Raw genomic sequence first — 26,819 nt, 5'->3', positions numbered from 1 at the left:
AGCATGTATATAAAACAACTCCCTATTTTATTCTCCTATTCATGTACTGAAAGTGACTCTTCTGTTCCTGATACTGGCATGCTTGATCAAAAGTAATTTAAAATCACTTTTTAATAGGCTAATACAAAAACTATCAAAAACATAGCTTGGAAGAACACTTTTAACACAACTACACATATAACATGGTCTTACAGTGACATCTACAATAAGGCTCAAGTGTATGTATACCACCAAAAGATATTTGCAAGGTGAAAATGAATGCAAATTTTGGAGTTGAAGATCATATTTTATCTGATTAAAAACCACTTGTCTTATCTATAAAGTCACTTTTATTTAGAGAAGATAAGACAGCTATTACTTAGAGGAGATAAAGCTATCGTTCTGTTTTATCACTAATGGAAAACTAAATGTTAAAGAAGAATTTATGTCAACATCCAGAATAGGACATTTTACTAATTATGCCCTACTCTGAGTGTAACATATAGTTGCTTTAGGTGCCATGGACCTCTTTTACTAATACAGGAGGTCTCAAAAAATACTTATATTATAGACTTACACTGCTGTGTGTGTGTGTGTGTGTGTGTGTGTGTGTGTGTGTGTGTGTACTTATGCTTGGAGAAGAAAGGGAAAAGGAAACGACGGACCTCAAAAGTATAGTATGTATAATATGCATATAATGATTCATATGGTGTGGAGGTTCTACTAGTTACACTTAGTCATGCATAGAATACACACAAAAAAATATTACACTGTGTTCTAACTGAAATCAAGTGTCACATGGGATTTAACAAGCACATTTAACCATTCCACTTACCTGATTGTATGGTGATAAAATTTGAGGAGGTTAGAAATTTTATATAATAAAACTGCCCCAGGTTCAGCAACTATTACTTGTTCAATTCGAACCTATTAAAAAACACGTGAGAAAAAACTAAACATTTCCTAAAAGTGTAACTTTTCTTCATTAATCACATGTGGTATGAATAGCATTAAATAGCTTAAATTTTATTATTGCAGAAATCACAAAATTCCTTCTAAATAAATAATTTCTGAATGTTAAATCACAGAGGATGGTAAAACAACACAGAAACTTTAGCACAGATATGCTCTACAAAAAAATGATCCATTACCTACAGAATTTGGTTCAAGGCAATTGCTATCAGAAATAATCAATACAATGAGGTCATCTTGAGGTTTTTCACCAGCATATAATGGAATTTATTTTAGCACTAAATTGCAAAGCAGCTGTTAAATTCCTAAAAACAGATTATCAGTGAAAAGGTACTGCTCTATGAATGAATATTAAGGAAAAAAATGAAAAAAAAATCTTCTCTTTAAACGACTATACCAAGTTTCTTTCTATTAGAGAACAGGAAAGCAGATAAACCTTGAATTAGCACCAACCTATTTGGTCAATTATAATACTGCCAGGGCAATATCTCAGATCTAGTTCAAGATTAACTTGATATGCTCAAGTTTAACTACTAGGAATCTTTTCTAATTCAAATCCATCCCTCACTAATCTTTCCCTTACTTTATATTCCCTAATTAACAAATATAATCTAAACCACACTGAATGTGCTTACTTACATATTATATTACATCTATGCTTATTTAGCTGCTGATAACTTATGTGTCTTCTTGTTTCCTAACTGGATTCTAAATACAGACATTGTGTTTTCTGGTTCTCTTACATCTCTGCAGCATTTGGTAGAATAGTACATACACAAGAGATGTTCAATAAACAAATGCTTTTGAAAACATTTAGACTTTGGAGTATGTCATAATACCAACGAATGTGATCTGCTAAAATGATATTTCATAAATACATGTATATGAGTATACAAAAACCTCTTGCATAGAAAATAGGCAATGATTATTTTAAAATGCGTTTTATTACCCTATGTTGTGTTAATCTGACAAAATTACGGCCTGAATTCAAGCTGCTGTTTCTTTAAAATCAGAATAAGTCATTAATTTAACCAGCTACCATATAACATATATAAAAACAAAATATTTTACCTTTAGGGGCCTGCACACACCCTCAGTAATATGTCCAACAACTTCTTGAATATTTTCTTCAACACCTACAATTAATTATAACATAACTAAAATTTTTTTTCCATATTACACTTTGCTTCACATAAGTTCAGAAAATTAACACTAATACATATGATTAATGGTATTAATAAACATTTAAAATAACAATTAACAATATTTTATTAAGTTTAATATCTTTAGGACATTACTAATTATATTAATATGAGTCTAAAGCCCTATCAATTGATTTGACTGTTGATTAATGAACATTATTTCTTTGTGAAAAAGAGTAAATGTATGAAAAAAAAGACTGCAATTTATTAACTGAAGGAGGTGATGTGAAGATGGATTAGCATTCGTTCCACAAACTCCTTACTCTAGGCAGTAGTGCTAAGCACACAAACTACGGGTATAAAGATGGAAAACACGCCCTGCAATCTAATGGAAAAACCGACATTTACTGATTATTGACTATTTATCAAGGTCTGTACTGGGTACTTGACATGAACTGCTTGTAACCACCTTCATTTTTACAGATGGAGAGACTCAGGTTTAGAAGAATTCATGCCATTCCCACAGAATAACTCATTTCTAACTCCAATTATTTTCTTCCCACTTCTTAATGTTACCTCTCATGTAAATTTTCCTACATCTTTTAACAAATACATTCTTTTAAACTGGGTAATTAGCATAACAGAAAACAACTTTAAAAAATGCAGACTTTGTGCCAACCTATCATATACGTTGAATCTAATCTCAATATCGAAGAGTTAAAAACAAGGAGGTTAAGTCCTGCACCCATTCGTACACTCCTGCAGATGATGTGCTAAACCAGGATGATGTGGGGCTGAGCTATTCAAAATAGGTAAGTGATACCAGTCACAACATCTCTCTTCACTTCCTAGCAAAGCCAGAGCATCTTAATTATCTACTAACCCCTTCTACAACAGGCATCTTAAGGTAGTCACAACTAAGAAGATTTGAAATTCTGTAAACACGTTTGCAACTCAAAAATAATCATTTTTCTTCTTTGAAATCAAGACCAAAATTTTAGGTACATTTAGTACATAGCTAATTAATTAATTATTTATTTATTTATTTGTCTTCATCAGGTCTTAGTTGCGGCATGCTGGTTCTTCGTTGAGGCATGCAGGATCTTTTGTTGCGACGCACAGGCTCTTCATTGCAGAGTGCGGGCTTATCTCTAGTTGTGGTGCACAGGCTCCAGGGCGCATGGGCTCTGTAGTTTGCGGCACGCAGGCTCTCTAGTTGTGGCGCACGGGCTTAGTTGCCCTGCAGCATGTGGGATCTTAGTTCTCCGACCAGGGATCAAACCTGCGTCTCCTGCACTGGAAGGCGGATTCTTTACCACTGGATCCCCAGGGAAGTCCCAGTACACAGGTAATTATTCAAAAAACTTTAAAATAGTCACATGAGAATGAAAAAAGGGGCTGGATAGTAGAAATGAAAGAAGTAGTAGCTTAACGACCTGAAGCCAGTCACTGACTGAGCCTGTGTACGCATAGATAAAATGAAGAGAACATCACCTTTTGCCTTTAAAGGATGGTGGCTGAGATAATGTAAGCCAGGCACTCCAGAGATGCCTTAAAAGTGAACAGAGGGGTCTAGGCTTACAAGGAAAGGTCCCAAGGGTCCAGTATAAAAATGTGATCAGTTGTGTGACAAAATGAAAGTGATGGAAAAGAAAGTCTATCAGCAGAAAAAGGGGGAAACTAGAGACAGGAAGATTAATTAGGATGCTTATTAAATCACCTAGTGTGAAGAGTTTATCTCCATGAAGAAAACAGCAATAAGAACAGAGACAGAGAAGTCCTGCGTGATTTACTAGATCTAGGCATGAGCGGTAACAATCAGAGGACCCACCTTGTGTAGTTACATGCTTTAAGAGAGCTTCAAGGTGTTCTTTTTCAGAAGCAGTAGCCTGATGGAGCCAAGCTAACATATCTCCTACATATCTAATGAAAAAACTAAATGTTAGTAAAGATTTCCTTCAGAAAAACATCGAATACTCCAATACTGTCTGACTACTATACCTCAAAGGGTCATGGGAGTGCATTTCAATGGGTCTAGGTGTACCTCCTGGGCCCCCTCTTGTAAGAGCATCGATAAATCCACGAACAACTGTACTTCTTCTGGCTGTTCCAAACTCATCTAAGGTATACCTAGAAGAAACAAGTTATTAACAAACAGTTGCTTTTCTTCCTAATGGTTACATCAAACTATTCATGCACTTTCTAAGATAGCTAAAGCTTTTTTATACAATTCTCTCAAGCAATACTGTTTTAAACAACAAAAAATATTTATGAAATAACTTTATCATAATGATAATTCAACCTAAAGGTGCATCTTTTTATGCCTAAGAAAGAATGCTGGGATTTGGAATCAGTAACAGAGGCAGTGGCAATAAGGGATAGAGCAGGGGATTTGGTAAAAGTAAAAATCAAGACAAGGTGGAAATCCGGGACTCTTCAGGTTTCAGTGGCCCCCTTGTCCAAAACATGACATTCCACTGCACACATAAGGCCTAATATCTAGTTCTCAGAGGCTGGTTACAGTTAGAACTCTGCAATCCAAAATATAAGACTTTTCCTTCTACATTAAAAAATTCTCATTTATATTTATTCAATATTATCAAAATTTACCATCAAAATTTGTCCAAAATATACTATTCATATTTAAAAGCTTATTTTGACTCCAATGTTAAACATATGTTCCTTAAATTTACTGACAACTATGCATACAGAGCAAATACTTTTACATATATTTACAAGTTATCAATTATGGTTGGGGGATAAAAAAGACTTTCGAAGGTGAGGAATTTGTAGGAAAGAAAAGCTTTGAATGAAAGAATCAGACAATTTGGGATCAAATTATAGGATGGCTTAGAGTTACCAACAGTAACTGTTTCTTCGACTAGAATCAGCCTTTGTTTCCCATTATCACCACCCGATGCCCAATTGAAAGTTGTATTTTAAAACTACATAGGAAAACAAAATATTTTTTTCATAGTCCAATGTCAGCAGATTCTAGACCAATTAACTTTTAAATCCCTAAACAGTACTCTACTAAATGTTGAGAATTATTTCATTACCTTACATATAAATTAAAGTTATCAAAATTTCCCAAAGGTTTCCAGAAGAATTTCTTAGGCTATACTGCTTTCTTTAATATGCTACTGATTTAATGAAAAACCCACATTTTTTTTTAACATAAGAAATCTGGAAGATGGAATATTTTTAAATAAAAGTGTAGTGAAGTAACCAATAGCTGTAAATTTTTAGGACTCTGAACCTTTTTAAAGGACTGTTCACTAGTAACCAGATTATGGTTGTTTGTGGTTTTCTGGTTTTGGTTAAAAAGAAATGGTTTTGAAATTCCCTGCAGTGACATACCAGATATATACATCAAGATGAAAACGCAGTATCAAGCTAAGTGTTGCTAAAGTACACAATTGCCTTGCATTCACTTTCTATTTTTTAAAATAAATTAGAACCAAAATGCTTATTTCTATTTTTTGCCTCATGCTCTGAAATTATAAATGTTCAGGGTAAAGAATGCATTCCTTTAAATCAGTGGTCCCCAATGTTTTTGGCACCAGGGACCCGTTTCGTGGAAGACAATTCTTCCACATAAGGGCGGGGGGGGATGGCTCAGGCTGTAACGCAAGCGATGGGGGCGACGGGGAGCCGCAGATGAAGCTTCCCTCGCTCACCGCTCACCTCCTGCTGTGCGGCCCGGTTCCTAACAGGCCGAGAGCCCATACCGGTCTGCGGCCCGGGGGTTGGGGACCCCTGATTTAAATGATCATCAATTCCATGAAATGACTTGTGATCAGACAACTCCTTAAGACAGCACGAGGGCCTCCCTGGTGGCGCAGTGGTTGAGAGTCCGCCTGCCGATGCAGGGGATACGGGTTCGTGCCCCGGTCTGGGAGGATCCCATATGCCGCGGAGCGGCTGGGCCCGTGAGCCATGGCCGCTGGGCCTGCGCATCCGGAGCCTGTGCTCCGCAACGGGAGAGGCCACAACAGTGAGAGGCCCGCATACCGCAAAAAGAAAAAAAAAAAAAAAAAAGACAGCACGAAATTCACAAACTTTTAACTTTTTAAATATGTAAAACTAATCTTCACCCTCTGGACCCAAATGGCCATGTAATAAACAGAAACAATGTAACTTCTGTTTCTAGGACTATTCACTGTGACCACAAGTTATATTAGAAACCAGTGAATCCACTGGCATTTTAAATGGGGGAGGGGCAATTTTAAAAGCCTAACAAACACCAGAATCTGTTTACTATAAAATATAAATAAACAATATTAATGCTTATTTTCCTGCAATAGATATAATTTGAAGAACAGCATGAACTAAAAGGAACCTTCAATGATACCTGAAGACATGAAACATCTTTTCCCAGAGACAGAAGAAAATTTCTTTGACCAAAACGGATTCTCTTCCAACAAAGGTCAAAAACTGAAAACGCAGCTTTACAAAGGTGACTGTTAAAATTATGTAAATATTCTAAAATGCCTCTAGTTAAAATAAAAATTTAAATCTCCATTTTTTTTATATCTAGCCATAGCAGAAAAAAATTCTGGTCAAAAAGCAAATTAAAAGATGAAAAAAATTGTCCAAAAAAGAATTAAAAGACAATAGTGTAGAAACCTCTCTAAGAAATGCAACAAATAAAAAAATGAAGAAAAATCAGCACTGTACACATTACTATGTTCTTTAATAATTTATATGCTGAAGGTTTACCAATGCAAAGAAGACAACATCAATTTGTTCATTTCTACTTGTAATAAATTTCTTTTTGAAGAAACTTCTGTACTTGATTTATTAAAAGTCAATAATGCATTAGCATTCGGTTATATAATACCTAAGGAAAACTGAGTATGGCAACTTTCCCCAAAGACTTCAATAACTGACATTTTCTTGTACGTGATACTTACACACGCGAGACACAATAATGAACCGTGAAGCTTTTACACATCACTTAAATCAAGTTCATATAGTGCCATCTGGTGGTTAACATGATATACTATTAAGTTTTCCCTAAATTTAAAGAAACCACCACTTTTGGAAATAGGTGATTACTTAAGATGAAAGGCCCATTTCCTCTTTCTTAGCATTCATCTTATGGTACTTAACTGTCACTAAAATCCTCCCTCTTCCCCATTCAACCCGCAAATGCTTCTTACAACCTTCCATACTGCACTACTGCCCCCATCCCCTGTGTGTCCTCTGGAGATAAATCTTTGCCTATTTTAGTTCTATTCTTTGTCTTTCAAGCATTTTGCCCTACTGTCGTGCAGGCCTTAAATACACTTCTCTTTAGTTGAAAACTTTCCAGTTTATCTCCTTTCAGAATAGAAATAATAGCTAATATTTTGTGATGAGCAAAGCATTATGGTAAACACCTTATGGGAACATTCTAATTTAATCTTCCCAACAACCCGGCAAGACAGGCACTATTTTTATCCTCATTTTACAGCTCAAGGAAACTGAAGCTTATAAAGGTGCATGGGTTCATCAAAAAATCTAACTCAGAGCTCACCTTTTAAACCATTATGCAATATTGCTCCTTTCCAAGTGTTGATCAAGAATCAAAATTTAGAAAAAATATGTTTATATGGTAGAAGTCAGCTGAACTTTTCAGATGCCCAAAACAGACAAAGGCATTTTTTTAAAAGGATTAACCTTGTGAACAATTATGAATCTGTGGACAATGTTACACATTATTAAACAAACACCAAATGTTTTAAGTACCAAAAAACTCATAATCAAACACCAATACCTTACAGTGAAAAAGCTGGGAAAGAAATTTCGAAGTCGATAAGCTCTGCTGCGCTGGTGGTCAAGAGTGAACATCAGCTTATGACAGGCACCTGCAGAACATGCAGGGCTATTATGATCCAGCTCCCGCTACTAACCCAGCAGCCAGGGCAAGCTTTTGCAGTTTCCTAAAGGTGCATGTTCCTCCTCAATCCACACCTTTGCACTTGCTGCTCCCTCAACCTGGTATGTTCTCTCCTCCCTTTTCGTCCTGGAAAATGCTTATCAACCTTAAGAAGTCATTTCATACCTACTTCCTGAGGGGAATTTCCTCTAATATTCACCCCCTTCCCCACCACAGACTACTTGAGCCACAAAGCACTTGAGACTAGACTTTTAGAAAAGCAATTAATATATTCATTAAAGTGGATCTGTTTATTTGTTCAATAAAACAAAGCAATTTGAAGGCAATGTTTTATTGATGTTAAGTCTGCTGCACTTAGAACTGTGCTTAACACATAGTGAGTACTCAGTAAGTAGCACTGGGATGTTATTATTTTATGTAGCTGTCCAGCATTTGTGTTCTGGAACCTTATTACAGGACAAGTAATGTTCCAATCAGAAAACAGAGTAAGAAGGAAATCCTCTAAAAATACATAAGCATACGAAAGGCATGGCTCAGAGCAGGATTAATGCCTATGCAGTAATGCCCTGGCTTTCTGTTTCCTGAATTTTAACTCCCCACTTGGTCTTCCTATTTCCATACTATTCCAGGCATTAAAAGTAAAAAGGTATTTACGTCTATTTTATATGAAAAGTAAAAGAAAATTAAAATACAGAATAAAAAATTTGTAAGTTAATAATGCATAAAGTTCTTATCCAAAGCATTATCACATAGCGCTTGGCTGACACAACTTACAGGATCAAATACCTGCACTCTTTCTTTCTTGAGCCCTACTAATGGAATTCTAATTTTAAATTTTCTTTTTTCATCTCTGGGCAATTATTATTTGTCAGTCTATTCGACCTTCTCTCCGGGGCAGGGTTGATACAGGAGTTTTAGTTACATACAATTCCTAGGTCATTAACGAGATGACAGATTGGGGAAAAGCCCTTAGCCTCTACACAAATAAGAGGTAGTCTAGATACAGGGACACCTTGGTTTTCATCTCCATGTTGCACTCTACAGCAAGTAATAATATGCAAATAAGCTGATGCCCCAATGGTACCGAGATAAAAACATCACTGTAAATTATTATATTGCTCAAACTATTGTATATGAATTTGATAATACTGTAAGTCAATGTAAATTATCGAAGAAAAAGTAAGTTGTTGTTTTCTTTTAATTAGGAAAAAGTCACCCACTTATATAAGACAGGTCTATCCTGCAGGGCTTCCATTGCCTGAGTCAGTACTGGAGATATGTCACATGATTCTTGTGTCAATGCTCTGCATTCACCTGAAAAATCATTATAACACTTATTGTGTTATATAATCATTATAACATTATAACACTTGTTAAATTAAAATGAGGTCTTTATTATGTCTGTTGTACAGCCAGAGTCTAAATACTGTATTAAAAAAATGCTTGGAAAAGCCTAGAGAACATGCTAATCAAAAACTAGTTCATGCTGTCAAACTAAAAATGTAAGCTTAAATACCTATATAACTTCAAATGACCACATCTGCTATCTGGTACACCATATACATATATATATATTTATTTATTTATTTTTTTGGCTGTGTTGGGTTTTTGTTGCTGCGCATGGGCTTTCTCTAGTTGTAGCGGGCAGGGACTACTCTTTGTTGTGGTGGGCGGGCTTATTGCGGTGGCTTCTCTTGTTGCGGAGCACAGGCTCTAGGCGCGCGGGCCTCAGCAGTTGCAGCACGCGGGCTCAGTGGTTGTGGCGCACGGGCTCAGTAGTTGTGGCTCGCGGGCTCTAGAGCGCAGGCTCAGTAGCTGTGGTGCACGGGCTTAGTTGCTCCACGGCACGTGGGATCTTCCTGGACCAAGGCTCGAACCCGTGTCCCCTGCATTGGCAGGCGGATTCTTAACCACTGCGCCACCAGGGAAGTCCCCACATATTTTATTATTATAAAAAACTACGGTTCTGAAGAAACCAGTCAATGAACAAACATGCACTAAATAACTGCTATACACATGGCAATGTCAAGGAGGGAAGGGAGTACTAAACATATATTACCCGTTCCTTACCTTGGGAGCAATCTTCAAGGAGTTTGCTAAAATGTTTATATGGGTAACTAATATATAGTATTAAGATTATAATTTCAAAATTGTTTAGATTTTAAACTGTTTAAAAAATCTGTACACCAATATGTCCTTTATTTTACTGTCCTATCTATAAGATACTTATTAAATGTCTACTCTGCTCAAAAAACTTGGAGCATGTTCAGAAGTTCCCAACCTTTTGGAATATGAGGACCTCACGCTAGCAGTATATTTTTCTGGCATACACTGACTGAGAAAAACATACATGTGTATGGGATTGGAGCTATCTTACGATGACTCCAGAGTCCTTAGGAGTCAGAATGTCAGTTTGGAACTTCCAAGTTAGATGTCATGGGAGCACATAGAAATATGAGGCAATGTCCTTGACTTTATGAAAACAGAAATCTAACTGGAGAGCTAAGACATACATATATGAAAAGTAAAGTTATGTTAGAGTAGTAAATTATTGAATACCAAATAAATATATTCAGCAGTTAGTGTTCAGAGATGGGAAAAGCCACTATGATTTAATGTAGTTGTGGAGAGTTCCAGGAAGATGTAGAACCTAAGCCTGACTTTGAAGACTGAGGTAGGATTTGGATATAAAGAGGGAAAGCCAGACCATATTCCAAATAGGAGTAAACAGTGCAAACAAGAGAAGCAGAAAAACAAACAAGTTTGGGGGCTTCCCTGGTAGCGCAGTGGATAAGAATCTGCCTGCCAATGCAGGGGACGGAGGTTCGATCCCTGGTCCGGGAAAAGCCCACATGCCGTGGAGCAACTGAGCCCGTGCACCACAACTACTGAGCCTATGCTCTAGAGCCCGCGAGCCACGACTACTGAAGCCCGCGCACCTAGAGCCCGTGCTCCGCAACAAGAGAAGCCACCGCAATGAGAAGCCCGCGCACCGCAACGAACAGTAGCTCCCATTTGTCGCAACTAGGGAAAGCCTGCGTGCAGCAACGAAGACCCAACACAGCCATACATACGTACATAAATATTAAAAAAAAAAAAAGAAACAAGTTTTGGAGATAAAGAGTAAATCATCTGAAACAGATAAGGTTTTTCACAGTCAAGTACAAGTATACTGGTTAACTGGATTTAATCCCAACTCCTTCCAACAGTCAGCTGGTAACATCTATTAAAATATCCTGTGCACATGTTCCATTCTTGAAGTCTTAACTACTTTGTTTTTAACAGGCAGTTCTATGAACAGACTACTGAAACATTTTAAGGCAAATCTAAAGCAAATAAACCATTTGTGATAGGCAAAACAATGGTCCTCCAAAGATCCCTAATCCCTGAAACCTGTGAATATGCCATCTTACGTGGCAAAAGGGACTTTGCAGATGGAATTAAGGTGACAGACCTTAAAACAGGGACATTTTCCCAGATAACCCAAGTGGGTCCAAGGTAATCATACAGGTCTTAAAAGTAAAAAAGGCTCGCCGAAGAGTTAGAGATACGAGATGGAAGAGGAGGCAGGAGAGATTCAAAGTGAGAAAGTGACTCCATCCACCCATTACTGGCTTCGAAGATGGAGGAAGGGGCCACAAGCCAAAGAATGCAGGCAGCCTCCAGAAGCTGGGAAAGACCCTCAGTGACAGCCAGCAAGGCAACTCAGAGCTCAGTCCTCAGACTCAAAGAACTAAGTTATGCCAACAAACGGAATGAGCAAGGAAACAGACTACTCCTTAGAGCCTCCAGAAATGAATGCAGCCCTGCCCACATTTTAATTTTAGCATGGTGATTTCTGACTACAGAACTATAAAATAATAAATCTGTGTTATTTTAAGCCATTAAGATTGTGTTAAATTTGTTACAGCAGTAATAGAAAAATTCACCATTTATTATAGTTGTAGTAACTACTACATGTAAATAACAAGAGATGTCTAATCAACTTTAAGATAATCTGGGGCAGAAATACTGACTTTATTTTTTTATTCCCATCCTTAATCATAGACAGTGCTTGAATGATAGTAGATGTTTATGAGACACATACAAAGACAATATGTTCAAATATAAAGTTTTTCTTTTTAAAAATAGTTTTTGATTACTAAGATCAAAATGATATCAAATAAAGACTAAGTGAAATAACAAAATCAAACACTAATATTCATGAATCTAGACTGCATAGAAGAAATCACTTACTTTGAGCCCACCGGTAAAGTCTTTCATAAGATGTTTCTTGAAGCAAGGCCATCTGTTCCATAATTTCTAAACTAAAAACATTAAAGGTTTATTATAATTTATTAAAAAGTTTTAGCCAATAGCTATTGAATACATCTAAGAACCTAATCACTTTATTTAATTACAGAGTGATTTGGTTATAGCCTATTAACTTTTTATCATCTTGTGGAATGATTTTTCAGTAAATTTTTACAATTAAATGTCGCCAAGTTTAACACCATCACTTAGATACCCAACTGCTGTTTTACTCTAAACCTATCAGGGTATAACTTTCTCCTTATCCAAAGATACATAAAGATTAAACTTCTATTTCACAAAATGTCATAATGTCATATACTTTAAGAAGAACCTAGAAAATCGTTAAATTTTGGAAATATAAAAGGTAACACAATCATGAACTGAAAAGACTACTCACCCTGCTGTCTGTTGGTTTGTACGCAAGAGAACTTTGACATCATTATGAATCTGTTTTACTCTTCCCAATGCCTTGAAAAAATCCTTTAAAATTAAAGCATATTCTTTTTAACTATAGATCGAGAATACAGAATTTACAAAAGAAGCAATTAACAAGATTGAAAATGGTTGCCAAAGGACTTAGAGATGGGAAGGAGTGGAGTAGGTGATGTAGGTTTTCTTTATAATAAGCCATGTTGTACTCTTTGACTTCTAAAAACAACCAAAAAACAGTATATGTATTGCTTTGAAAAATAAGGTAATTTAAAATATACACCTTAATTGCTAAATTTAAAAACATTTTTAAATCAAAAAAAATTTTAGGTGGTAAAATAAAGCCTTAAAAAAGAGTGATTTCTCTATAACATCTGTAACTGCTATGCTTTAAGTGATTTTAACAGAAAGCAAAATACCTCAGTGATAGGTCCTTCTCTTGTACCTCGGAGAAGACTCATTTCATCAGAAGTCAGTTGGAACTTGGATAAGAAGGCATCTGCAACTTGTGCTCTTATTTCTAATGTTTGACTGTAATATTTTAAAAAAGGCAACAAAAAATCAAGCACACTATGCATTTGCATAGCTTTAAAACAAGTTACATCTGACATAACTTCTAAAACAAAGGTGTGGAAGAGTCTCAATATCTTCAAAAGCCTTATTTCTGCCTCAAATATTAGAAGCCCATCAGGCATGTAGGTGATAAAATTGGCTGATATTGTTCTACCTCAGTAGAAGCCACAGTAAAATGATTAATCATTAAGCAAAAGAAATAAGTTCATGAATGGTCCGGGTATTACAATCCTTAGCCACTTAGGTGTACTTGCATAGTTCACCTCTTGAAAACAAAGTTATCTTACAGAAGAGAAATATGCCAGTTAATTTCTTCTCAGTCATTAAAAAAATCCTAAGCCTTTGAAGCTTGCACATGAAGTACACAACAACCAAAAATCAGGTCTATTACTTTTTTATTTTAGGTTAGAAATAGTAGTCAAGAATTCATTTAGTAATCCCTCATTAATTCAAAAAAAATCACTCTTCCACTCTCCCTTCCCCACTTTTTCTGCATACGATCATAATAAAAAAAAGTCTTTTCAATTATATTATCTGAACGCAACCTATCTGGACTAGCTGACAATTAGCAAAAGGCACACTCTAGCCTGCAGGGACCTGAAGGACTGAGCAGGATCCCATCTAAGGGCAAGTCAGGAATACAAACTACAAGAGCAGAAATTCAACATCCCTGCCTTCTAGATCTTAGATTTGAAGATATATAAATAAAATTATAAGTGTTTCACTAGTAGTATGCACAGGGCAGTAATATTCTACAATCTAACAATATTCAAATGAAACTGAACAAGGATAAACATTAACCCTATCTGAACAGACAGTACAACGCATGCCATCTTTGTTTTGTTTGTACTCTTGAGTTGTGAGGTTTTATATTCACAGTCAAATGCTCCTGAATGACACAGAAGGTTAGAAAGGAAAAGTCCTCCAGGTGGCAGTAATGTTCTGTTTTCTCAAATAATGTAAATCACCTAATTAAATTTATACAGATTTAAATAGCCTATGTCCTTAATCATCTTATTAATACTGATACTGATATCTAAAAGTTACCTAAACAGGTTTTGTTTTATATTTTTAGATAAAGCTCAAATCGTTATGATACAGGATTTAAAGCAATTTTAACACTTCATAAAATTCCCTGAGACTATACAAATTAACCACTTCAATGAAAACCTTTTGAGAGTTTCTTTTGGATCTTTATAGTCAATTTATCACGCACAACGGAAAATTCATCGCTTTATTGGTTCATTTTGTTTTAACTAAATCTAGTACAGTTGACCCTTGAACAACGTGGGGTCAGGGACGCCGACCCCAGCCCCCAACCCCCTGCCCTGTGCAATGGAAAACCTGCACCAGCCAGATTCAGCTTTACAGCCAGCCCTCTGCACCAGAGGAGTCAACCCACCATAGACTGTGTAGGACTGCAGTACATATTAGCTGGAAAAAAACCCCACATATAAGTGGACCTGTGCAGTTCAAACCCGTATTGCTCAAGGATCAACTGTAAATTCAAGATATTATTTAAATCACATTATTCTTTAGTTTTACCATATTTAGTCTTCCCAGGTAAAATTTCACAACCATTCTTGACAAAGTTGAGGAGTATTTGTACAATCAAGTACAAATACTTACCTCCAAGGTGTAAAGGCCCTGAGCCAGGGTCTGAGGTGACAAAAGGTAGACATGAGGCAGACCCTGCCCTACTGTACAACACAAATGAAATATGGTAACTTTTGGAGGGCTTTTAGTATCTAAATTAAAAGTATATGAAATTAATGTTAAAATAAAACATATAAATGGTTATTGTAAATTAAAACTTCTCAGAGTATTTGATGTGTATTCATGTAATCACTGTATATGATGTAAGTTATATAAAACATAAGTGAATATGGCAAATGCATACTGTGGAATAATATGCAGCAAATAAAAAATGAGGTTGAGCTATATGTATTTACACAAAATTATCTATAAGGCACTTTATAGGTGCAAAAAACAAGTCACAGAAAAATATGTACAGCAACCCCATGTACTTTTAAAAAGAAACTTTACACGTACACAGAAATTTTTAGGACATGTATTCACATACTGCCTGAGTATATAAAATAAACAGATTATTTCATTTTTATAATGATTCTTTTAAACCATCCCAGAACATGATTTATGAATCTTGTGGTATTTTTTTCCCTGAAAATATACCCCTGTCATATTTTAACTCTAACTTCTAAACTCATCTCCACCAAATAATTTCAAAATAATTGAAAAAAGCTAGCAAAAAAAAAAGGGGGCGGGGGGGAGGCATAAGATATAGACCAAAGCAAAAAAAAAGCAAAGAAATATACATGGCAAAACAAAATGAAAAAAAGGTTGATCTACCAATATTCGGTGAAATGTAAATTAAAATAGTGTGATACCATTTTTCACCTATAAAATTGCTGTTTTTAATGACAACATCTAGTGTCTACAGGGTTTAATAAAATAGACATTCTCATATATTGCTGATGAAAGTGGAAACTGGCATAACCTTTCCGGAGAGAAATTTAGGCAATATGTATGAAGATACTTTTAAAAATTTCTACCATTTGATTCTTTAATTACAATTAAATTCTAGGACTTTATCCTAAGAAAATAATCTGAAATGCACAAAATGATTTAAAAACATTTACCAAACCATTATGTTTAATAATGGAAACAATATCTGATAATTTAAGAATGCTTGTTCATTCACAAGAAAAAATACAATACCACATTAAAAAACATGTTTTTTAAAAATAAAAGATATAGGAAAATGAACATGAAATTTTAAGTGAGTGAAGTAAAATATAACTATGCAAACATACTAACTCTGGGAGAAGATACACCAAACTGTTAACAGTGGCTATGTCTGGGTAGTGAAACTATATCTGATTGTAATTTTCTTCTTTAAGTTTTACATATATAAAAGAAAGAAGAAGAAAGAAGAAAGATGTGATGCTCCCCCTGCCTTCTCCTAACTTTTTACCAGGCAATGAAAGAATATGTATCACATATGCTCTATATTTTTACATGTATATTTGTGCAAAATAAATCCTTCTTATATTTTTATGTTACCAACTTCAAAACCTAAATTAAAATAGTTTATAACAAATAATTAAAATTACAAAGCCATTAAAAAATAAAATAGTAAGAAAGAAAGAGGGACTTGTCTGGTGGCAAGTGGTTAAGAATCCGCCTGCCAATGCAGGGGACACGGGTTCGAGCCCTGGTCCGGGAAGATCCCACATGCCGCGGAGCAACTAAGCCCACATGCCACAACTACTGAGCCTGTGCTCTAGAGCCCACAAGCCACGTTACTGAAGCCCACATGCCCTGGGCCCACACGCTGCAACTACTGAAGCCCACATGCTCTAGGGCCCGTGTGCCACAACTACTGAGCTCGCGTGCTGCAACTACTGAAGCCCGTGTGCCTACAGCCTGTGCTCCACAACAAGAGAAGCCACCGCAATGAGAAGCCCGCGCACCGCAACGAAGAGGAGACCCTGCTTGCCCCAACTAGAGAAAGCCTGCTTCCAGGAACAAAGACCCAACGTAGCCAAAAATAAATAAAATAAAAAAAAAAAAAAGAAAAAGAGAAAGAATGAGAACTTAAATAACAGCTGAGGAAAGCTATCGCAATTAAGTGCAGAACAGCCTAAGCTTCCAGGCACCAAAGCCAATGTAGAAACAAGATGTGCTACACAACTTTGTCTAATAAAAGGGAGAAATATGGAGGGTAACGCTCCTTGAGGTATGTCAGACAGTGTGTTCAGCACACTATACCCTGTGACATAGTTTATTATTCCTTTTTTCAGATGTGATAACTGAGACTGAGGGAGGTTAAGAAATAACTCGTTAAAGATTAAAAATCCAATGAGCTCTTACCCTAGCTTTGTATTAGAATTCAGGTTTTCAAGGTCTACATTCTTTCCACTAACATACTACACCTCAAAAATAAACATAAATATAAGCCAGAGACTATGTTTTTCTGAGTCCAGAGAGAAATTTGGCTGGTAGGCCTTTCCAAGAGACAAAAAAATACATAATAAATAGTGATTTCAGTGGTATTCAAAAAGATGGAGGTATGTTCATCTGGACACAGCCTTTCCTAATCATCAGTGAAACCCATCTTCTGACTGTCAATTAAACATTAAGGGCAAATGTTAAACTGCAGTTCTGTGGAGACAATTCTACACCAAACTTTAGCTATTAGAGCAACAGCTGTCAAAATGACCTCCTTCTAACTCAGCTGGAAAAAATATTCATATCATTTATAAATTTGTCTGAATAAGAATATCATGTTATCCAAATAAGCCCATATACTTTCTATTTCTAAAGCCAAATGCTTGTCTAAGTTTCTCGTTAAAAAGGAAAAAGTAATTTTTTAAAATGGAAAAACAACTCTGCCAGCACCCAGGAATGTTATGATTTCTGCTATGTAATTTTCTTAAAATACATTCACACTAATGTTCATTTGGCGCATCAAATCCATAGCTCTTGGGATACTTAGAATATCATAAATGTTTGCTTCCCAGAAACTTGCCAGGCCAAAACACGTTTTTCATAGGCTTGCTAAAATAATAAACACAAACAACCTTGCTTAAATAGTTTTGACAACATATGAACAGAAGGACAATATTCTAATATTGCCTCCTGCAGACATTAACCAGTCCCATACATGTTACGAGCTCCAATAAAATGCTTATTTTTCAGTTTTTATTTTATGTTCCTTTCCTGACATTGGAATAGCTATATTTCATATTCATTCACTCAAAATTATTTATTGAATCTACAATGTGTTACGCATTGGAGACACAAAAAGAGAATAAGAAATTGTCATCGTTCTCAAGGAGCTCACAGTTCAGTAGGAAAGAGAGTCAATCAAACCAATAATTAGTCACGAGACTGTACTACACACTACAATAAAGATGGCAAGAGAAAGATTTATAACTCAGACCAGTAACTCAGACCACAAACTTTGTGTACAGGATCGGTGATCTGTTACTCTTAGTTTTAGTCACAATTTTCAATTGAATCCATATATGTTTTTATAGTCAGCCAACAATAACTTAACAGAAAAATCCATGTGTGGGTCTCTAACTGCAAATTTCTTTTCTAGGAAACTTTTCTTTCAAAAGATTAGTTGTGCTACTAAAAACATTCTAATTCGATGCTCAAGGCACATGCTTAGTTCTGAGTACAGAAATCCAGCACCTGCCTTTCCTTAGAGAGTTGGCTGCTCTGTAGAGCCAACCATCTCTTCACATCAGCTGAGGCTGCAATTTTTCTCATCGTGGTCCATGCACCAATGGGAGAGACCTGTGTGGTGATGCAACGGTTCTGTATCTTGACTGTAGCAGGACGCATAATCAGAAGTAAAAAATAAAAGACAATTGTGGAAAAAGATAATAAAATCACTAAAACTTTGAAAAATCCACATTTTAAAAAGCAGTCATTTTTTAATTCTATGGCAAACAAACAATGCATCATCACTTCCAAAGAGGGATAATCTCTCAATCATCCCAATTATCAATGTTCCTAAACTATTGTTTTATGTTTACTCTTGGATAACTGCTTAGAACCTCATACTTTGTATCATTTTTGAGTCACGTTTTTGATTATTGTTTTAACTTTGAAGTTATCTATAATTTTCTTTCCGAGTTATCTCCAAATTAATGAAGAGTTGATTATGTAAAGAAAAACTTACCTTTCAGCTTGAAGCTTAGTGGTTTTTATTATTAAATCTTGAGTCTGTTCCTTTGCTGCCTAAAATTATAAACATATCTATTATCAGTACATATCAATTTTTTTCAACTTCAGAAAACGAATACTGCCACTTACTGGAGTGCAGACTATAGCAAATGAGATCACACTCCAGAACACAAAAGTTTAAAAAAGGCCCAAGTAAGTGAAATAGATGTTTCAAGGCTCATACACTACGTTTAGTAAGAACTCACTCAGAATTCTCAATACACACGTAATGCTAAGGCTTACAAGAAAGAAAAAGGTATCACAACAATGTTTACTAAGGAATTTAATAGTTCCTGATGCTTTTCAGTGGGACAGAAGCACTGCCAGAGCCAGTTAAGGATGAAGAATAGGACTTCAGCTATAGACATGCTGAGTTGAGGTACCGGGAAACCTCTGAATGAAGTTGCAAGTTAAGTCACTGATAGGCTGCTGTGGAACTCAAGAGAAATACCCAAGATGGAGGTAACAATTTGAGAGTTGGGATACCCAAAAATAAAACCCTCATATAGGATTCTGGAGAACATTAAAGATAGCCCCATCTAAAGGACAGAGGGCTGTTCCTGACCAAGTCTTACTAAACAATCCTCTCTCTCCCAAACCAGAGCTGAAAGGATCAGGAGTGAAAACTTGATGAAAAGGTATTTCAAGGATTAGGAAAATATTTATAAAGTGAATTGAAACAAATAACAAGTGTAACCAATGAGATTCTCTCTCAAAGACCTGAACTGGGAAACACTACAAAAATAAGGCAGTTACTAACGAGAAGAGAAACAAGTCAGTGGTTGTGAGGCAGGTAGAAACAGAGGGCATTAAATGAGTCAGAAGTATGTAGGTCAATGTTAACTCTACAGCCAAACTAGAGGTTTGGAACTGCTTTAATAAACAGACCTAAACTTATATACATTTTCCTGAGATATTTTTTAGGCTGAACATAGATCATAGTTAAGCTGGGTCTTTATTGGGCATAGCATTAGTTTGAAATTCCTAAGGCTTTCTACTAAGGAATTTATTTCTGCTGCATTTGTGGAACATTATGGGATTGAAAAGTTTATCAAAATTCTACAGTTATCTCTATACTGGTTAAGATCAAAATATAAAGGCTTCTGGAGTTAATTGCAAAATATTAGTAAACCATCACCAAAGAGACACAAAGACATTTATAGTTCAAAAAAAAAGCATAATATTTATATTCAAACTTCCTACAGGGCATGATGTATTAGATATCCACACATTTTGTAGACCTATCTAGCAATTTCTGAAAGCTTATCAGGAACTAGGCTAAAATCCAGCCATTATACAGTACCTGTAGGCGACATGTCATATCTTGACAACAGCTGTTCATTGCCTGAACATCTTCATGTATGCTTTCAAGTTCCTGAAAAGGAAAAAAGTAACATCAAGCAGTATATATAGTTAAAGAAATTTCTCTTCTCTTAGCCAAATCCTTATTTTTGTCCCTTTCTTGCCAAAGCATGACAAAAGATCCCATATTTAAGACTGAAAATGATTAAAAAGAATAATATCTAGTATAAGAAAAGATGTAAATAAAAAACCCTAGTATATTCTTTTTAGAGGGTCTGACAATAGGAAAATGGCAAATGCTTTAAGAATATGAATACCTGTTTATTCAGAAATTCTCATACTAAGAATTTATCCTAAGAAATTAATCAGATAAGTGTGCAACAATATATGTAAGAGATGATCAACACAGAGTTGCCTAAAAATGGAAAACGTGAAATGTTTCCAACCATACAATGGAAACCTGTGCATACATTAACAACGATAATATCTGTGTGTGTGTGTGTGTATGTAAGTTAGCATGGAAAGATGTCTATATAAAGCTAAAAAAAGGCTTATAAAGCAATACATATAATACCTTCCCATTTTTTTTTTAGAAAAATACATATATATGTGTGCAGAAGAACACAGGGAAGACTATGAAGGGCTATACAGTAAAATACTGACAGGTTATTTCTGTGTAATAGAATCATAAGTAATATCGATAGTTCCTTCTATTTCTGACTTTATTATTTACCTTTTCTATAATGAATTATTTATAACTTTTAATTAATAAAAAACAAGAAAATTTGAAAACCCAATAAACTAACAATAGTGCCTCCTCCTATATGGTTGAAAGTAATCACATATTAGATCATGCCAAAAATCTGTTAAGTCTCCCAGTAACATTCTTTCCCTATATACTCCCACCTGCAGCCCCCTCCACATATGCAAGAATTTAACTGGTCACTAAGTTCTATCATTTATAGCCCTTATTATGTACATCTCATCCATTTCTTTTTTTACAACCCAAACAGCCACTACTAGAGTTCAGTTCAATTGCCTTCTCCTGTATGGACTGATAAAAAACGGTCTTCCAACAGGCCTCCCAGGCTCCAAACTCTTTACTAAATCATTCTCTACAATCTTTACTGAACCAATCTCTTAATATGAAAAAATGATATCACAGAATTATATTTAACTTCATACTGCACTATTATCTTCTTTTTCCCAATTCAATTCAGTGTAACACAATAGAAAGATATGAAAGGAAAGAAAGTTTCAGTGGTAGACAGGGTCTTACTATGGTCTCTTTCAACACAATGCCCAAACCTTCAAATAAAAACATGACAGTTTTATGAAGGGATGGGACAATCATAGGGCAAGAGATAAGAAAGCAACCAAGCAGGACTACGAACAAAATGTAAGGATGAACCAGAGTTAGGAAATCACTTACAAGAATATGAGCATACATCCTAGTTCCAGAATTAAATTTTTTCCTTTCTCTATATAAAGTACTTTGAATTATAAAAATCATAGCACCAGACATTTTCAAATGTTACTCTCTGTATCTTACCATTAATAGGATGTAAATCAAACTATTTAAGTGCTAAACTGCTTTAAACAATAAAAGAATGATTTCAAAATAGCAATTAATGTCAGCAATAGCAAATAGGTACTAATAGGCAAATTAATCTATTTCCTTAAATCTCACTGTATAAGACTAGCACTATGACATTATCAGCCAACAAGGTCAAGAATAACTACTCCTAATATTTACTTTAGCTACTATAGTACACTGAATGAATCTGATTTGTAAAATAATAGAAACTACACCTCTTAATATATGACTTAAATGCAGAGATTTGCTAAATTGTAATTCAAGAACCTTTACATTGCTTGTATGTAAAGTCTTCATTTGAACTCAAACTGCCTTTTATTCCCGATTAAATAAAATTACAGGTTGTTAAATACAATTGCAGTATGATAACCTTTAAAGAAATCTTTTATTATGGAAAAATTTCAAAATTATCTAAAAGTTGAGATAATGTGAATGCCTATGTACACATCACACGGCTTTAACAATTAGCAACTCATGACCACTCTTGTTTAATCAATCTCTGTACCCACTTTCTAACTCTCTTCCCATCCACTTTCTCCCTCCCCAAGCTGAATTATTTTGAATTCCAGATAGCATATCATTTCATCCATAAACATATCAGTATGCACGTCTAAGAGAACTCAAAAAAAAATGCCGTTTACCCATCTAAACATTCAACAATAATCCCTTAATATCAAATTTCTATTCAGTGTTCAAATTTTCCCAGTTGTTTCAGTGTTTTTAATAATTTGTTCAAGTCGGGAACCAAATGAGATTCACAAACATCAATTGGTTGATATTTCCTTTATTTCTTTAAATAAATTGTCTTTCTCTGACAGTTTATTTGTTGAAGAAACCAGTTCATTTGCCTGCACGATTCCCAGCACACCAGACCTGCTGACTGCTTCTTCAGGCTGTTAACATATTCTTCTGTCCCCAGTAGTTCCCATAAACTTGCAATTAGATCTAGAAGTTTGATTATATTCTGGTCCAATTTTCTGGCAAGAATTCTTCATAGGTCATGTTGTATACCTTTGTTAGGAGTCACATATATGACTGTTTCTTTTTGTGAGATAAGCAGTTACTGATGATCAGTGGTTTCAACTTGGGCAAATCTGTCCCCCAAGGGGGCATCTGGCAATGTCTGGAAACATTTTTGGTTGGAACAACTTGAGGAAAGGTGGCGCTCCTGGTATCTAGTGGATAGAGGCCAGGATGCTGCCAAACATCCTACAAAGCAGAAGACCACCCTCAACAACTATCTGGCCCAAAATGTCAATAGTGCCAAGACTAAGAAACCCTGAGCTAGATCCTTTAAACAGTGGTTACAAAATCTTCTATCATTTCTTCATTTATTAAGCGGAATATTACTATAAAGGGAAGCCTTGCCTCAACAATTGTATATAGTTGGTACCAAAGACAGGATAAATGCTTGACTCTTTCCTTTTATTTAGTAGTTTTCAAAACAATAAGTTGGTTCCTTCTTATCCACCTAAGATAATCAGTGAGGGTTCTGTTGGGTTTTAGTATCGTTATGAACTCATGGATTTAAATATGCTTGATGTGTTTCAGTCCACTGCAGTCTTTCTTACTGATGCTCAAATCATCCTATATTTGGCCAGTGGAAACCTCTTAAGTTAGCTCCAGAGTCCTTCTGACACTTCCCAGTAGTCTTAGACAGCTTCCTCACTTTGGTACTTCCCTCCAGGGGGAAATGGTGTTTAGAGAGTACAATTTAGATGTGCTCATCACTACTATCTCTCCCTATTTTTATGAACACTACCAAACTTCCCTTTTATTCTTCCAGATTATTAGCCTTCAGCCAATGAAATCCTACTACACTGTTAAAAATAATCTGTCTCACTAGAACCATGTATGACACTTTCACACAACTCACACAGAACTATTAACTACGTAATACCACTCAGTAATATTAACATAATTAATGAAGTATTATATAATACATAAATAAAATATAATAAATAAAATTCATTTTCACCCTATGGTGAGTAGACTGCTCACTCAAGCGTAATGAAACATTATTTATTAATTGAAGTCATTGATCTTAATTAATCTGAAAATTTCATAATTTAGGATGCAGTAAAGTAACTCAATCCTAATTAATCTCCAGTGGAGAAGTGGTTATCTAAGGGAGGTTTATTCAGTGAGGGACTATTTCTACTGGAAAACCACTCAGAGAAGTGCTATTTTTTGTTTGTTTGTTTGTTTGTTTCAAAAGCTAAGATTCCTAAAAGAATATCCTGGAACAAATGTTACAACTTTCCAAAAAGCAGCACTAGTGGAGGTTAGAAATCACACTAATTCAAAGAAAGACCTAGAAGCTGCTTGAGTAAGTAGCTAAATTTCTATTTGAGCACGGTACACGAGTTGCAAACATATCAACTCTATACATAGAGAAGCTCAGCACAGAGCCAGGCATATAGTAAGTTCTCAATAAATGGTAAGTGAAAAGTTTACATACTTCCTTCACTTCCTTGAAAATGCTCACAAACTCTTCATTGATGGCCAAACTTCTGCGTTCAATATCTCCACGTAAATTTCTTCGAGCGCGCAAACTATTTTCAACAAAAAAGGTTGAGAGTGCCTTGAGAGCTTCCAACATCTCCTACATAATTGATAATAAAAGAACATTATTGGGACCGATTTTCAAATGTTTTTCTAATCTCAAGCAAAAATTTAATGAAATCATTTCCAAATAATTTGTTTCCATTACACAATCCAAAAAATACTGGATAACCTACACATTACTGAACAGTAAGCTTATTTCTGAGACACAATAAGGACATACTTACTTGTGCATTGTGACATACATACGTTATTCAAAGCAGAACTGTTTGGAACTGCAAAGATTAGAAAAAACCCTAATGTCCATCTAAAAAGGATTGGTTTAAACACATTATGATACAGCCATTGAAAAAAAGTGGAAATTCTTGGGACTTCCCTGGTGGCGCAGTGGTTAAGAATCTGCCTGCCAATGCAGGGGACATGGGTTTGAGCCCTGGTCCGGGAAGATCCCACATGCCGCGGAGCAACTAAGCCCATGCGCCACAACTACTAACCCTGTGCTCTAGAGCCCGTGAGCCACAACTACTGAGCCCGTGCGCCACAACTACTGAAGCCCGCACGCCTAGAGCACGTGCTCTGCAACAAGAGAAGCCACCGCAATGAGAAGCCCGCACCACAAGGAAGAGTAGCCCCCGCTCGCCGAAACTAGAGAAAGCCCGCGCGCAGCAAAGAAGACCCAACGCAGCCAAAAATAAATAAATTAAAAAAAAAAAAGAATTAACATGTAACAAGAAATAACTGCTGCGGCACTGTGCTGAGCATTTCACCTGGATTCTCGCATTGAACCCGCACAACCCTGAGGTTACTGGCAGTATTCCCAATTTAGAAACTTAACATAAGCTCACAGAAGTTAAAGGACTTATTGAAACCATAATGCACCAATTTGGTGGTTATATCTAATAAGTGGTGGTCCTAGAGCCAATCTTTCTTACTCATTATAGTATAATGCTATTGTTTACACACCAATTCTTATTGACAGCTTACTGTCAGTTACCTAAAAATTTATCTATAAATTTATCTATAAAAATTAAATTTTTATAGATAAAAATTCTATATCTATAGATTAAAAATTCTATTTTTATCTATAAAAAATGTACCTATAAAATTCTCACTTACACACATTCTTTTTTCTTTATGCCACCATGGCATGACCAATATACCTAGCGACTCAGTGATACAGAAGAGATAATCTGCTACCACGGGAGATGAAAAGTCCAATCTAAGTTTCAGGAGGTACTTGGGAGAGGATGCGGACAGTTTATCTTGTAAAGAAATACAGCATGAGCCCATACATCATAGACAGTACTGAGCTCACAACAAAAACTAGTAGCCATGAGCAGGTGGTAGCCCTTTCACGTTGCAAATTATTTTAATTGTTTTCACCTGTCAATGGAAAGGCTCAAGGATGCTTAGCCCTGACCTCCTGTTCCTCCTAAGCTCCCCCATTCGCGCTGCCTTATTTTGTAGTTTGCTCTTTTGCATGTTTCTTCTCCTGCCCGGGGGTCTCCTCTCCCCTCCCTGCTCAGACCCCCGAACACCTGCGGGGGCAGGGGACTTCACCGTTTGCCTTCCCGATCCAGAGTCTTCGAAGCACAGTTTCAATTAAATATGGGGCAACACCCAGGAAACCTCTTTGCTCTTCCAGGGGCTCCCCGGCCTCCCCTTTCTCACCTGCCCCACGCCGGCAGCGCAGCGGGTCCCGCGGGCCTGGGGTCCCCTCCGTGGCGCGGACAAGGGACGAGCCCGAGGGCGCCGGACAGACACCGCCCCCAGCCCGCGTCCGACCCGCGGACGACGCAGCACCCTCGACCCCTCCAGTCCCGCTCACCTTGTCGTTGTCCAGCCGTGTGTCCAGGATCTTATGCAGCTTCCGCGATAGCGGGTTGTTAGTCTGCGCCGAGGGCCCGCCGGCCCCACTGTTGAGGCCGTTGGCAGCCCCGGTGGCGGGCACTGCGGCTACTTCCCCGCTGCCCTCGGCCATAGCGCCGCGCGTCCCGCCCCCCAACTCTGCTCCAGCCACCTCAGCCCAGAGCACTACCCCGCCGGCAGCCCCGTAGCGCGCAGGCGCGCATCTGCCGCGCATGCGCCCTCGGAAGGCTCTGCTTCGCCCACTCCTGTGCCGCCAGGCTGCTAAAAGTGGTAACAGCTGCTGGGAGGGTAGAGAAGTCGGGGGAGGAGGAGCAAGACCCGCCGGGTGAGAGGAGAGTAACGCGAGATTTTGCAAAGCGGACTGAGAGGAGAGTAACGCGAGATTTTGCAAAGCGGACTGAGAGGAGAGTAACGCGAGATTTTGCAAAGCGGACTGAGAGGAGAGTAACGCGAG

The 26,819-nt window shown here is 36.6% G+C and overlaps 1 protein-coding gene across 2 annotated transcripts in view; it reads right to left on the bottom strand.

The window, feature by feature from the left end:
* COG6 (component of oligomeric golgi complex 6) overlaps positions 1 to 26,644 on the bottom strand; it is a 62,926-nt gene extending 36,282 nt beyond the window's left edge. Inside the window, exons 1-12 of one of the 2 annotated variants that reach the window (XM_082602284.1) lie at positions 26,325 to 26,644; positions 24,393 to 24,536; positions 20,336 to 20,407; positions 18,989 to 19,047; positions 13,119 to 13,230; positions 12,668 to 12,750; positions 12,214 to 12,284; positions 9,198 to 9,291; positions 4,095 to 4,223; positions 3,925 to 4,016; positions 2,023 to 2,087; positions 815 to 906 (exon numbers count right to left, since the gene is read on the bottom strand). In XM_082602284.1, the coding sequence (XP_082458410.1) occupies positions 815 to 906; positions 2,023 to 2,087; positions 3,925 to 4,016; positions 4,095 to 4,223; positions 9,198 to 9,291; positions 12,214 to 12,284; positions 12,668 to 12,750; positions 13,119 to 13,230; positions 18,989 to 19,047; positions 20,336 to 20,407; positions 24,393 to 24,536; positions 26,325 to 26,579 (1,268 nt within the window). In that variant the 5' untranslated portion in view covers positions 26,580 to 26,644. The remainder of the gene's footprint in view (positions 1 to 814; positions 907 to 2,022; positions 2,088 to 3,924; positions 4,017 to 4,094; positions 4,224 to 9,197; positions 9,292 to 12,213; positions 12,285 to 12,667; positions 12,751 to 13,118; positions 13,231 to 18,988; positions 19,048 to 20,335; positions 20,408 to 24,392; positions 24,537 to 26,324) is intronic. The other variant, XM_082602283.1, reaches the window with a different exon arrangement.
* Between the last annotated feature and the right edge of the window lie 175 nt (positions 26,645 to 26,819).

This window comes from Mesoplodon mirus (genome assembly GCF_964341445.2).
Source record: "Mesoplodon mirus genome assembly, chromosome: 17".
Classification (NCBI taxonomy): Eukaryota; Metazoa; Chordata; class Mammalia; order Artiodactyla; family Ziphiidae; genus Mesoplodon; species Mesoplodon mirus.
The sequence above is the reverse complement of the archived record's forward strand: the minus strand, read 5'-3'. Positions and strand labels throughout refer to the sequence as shown.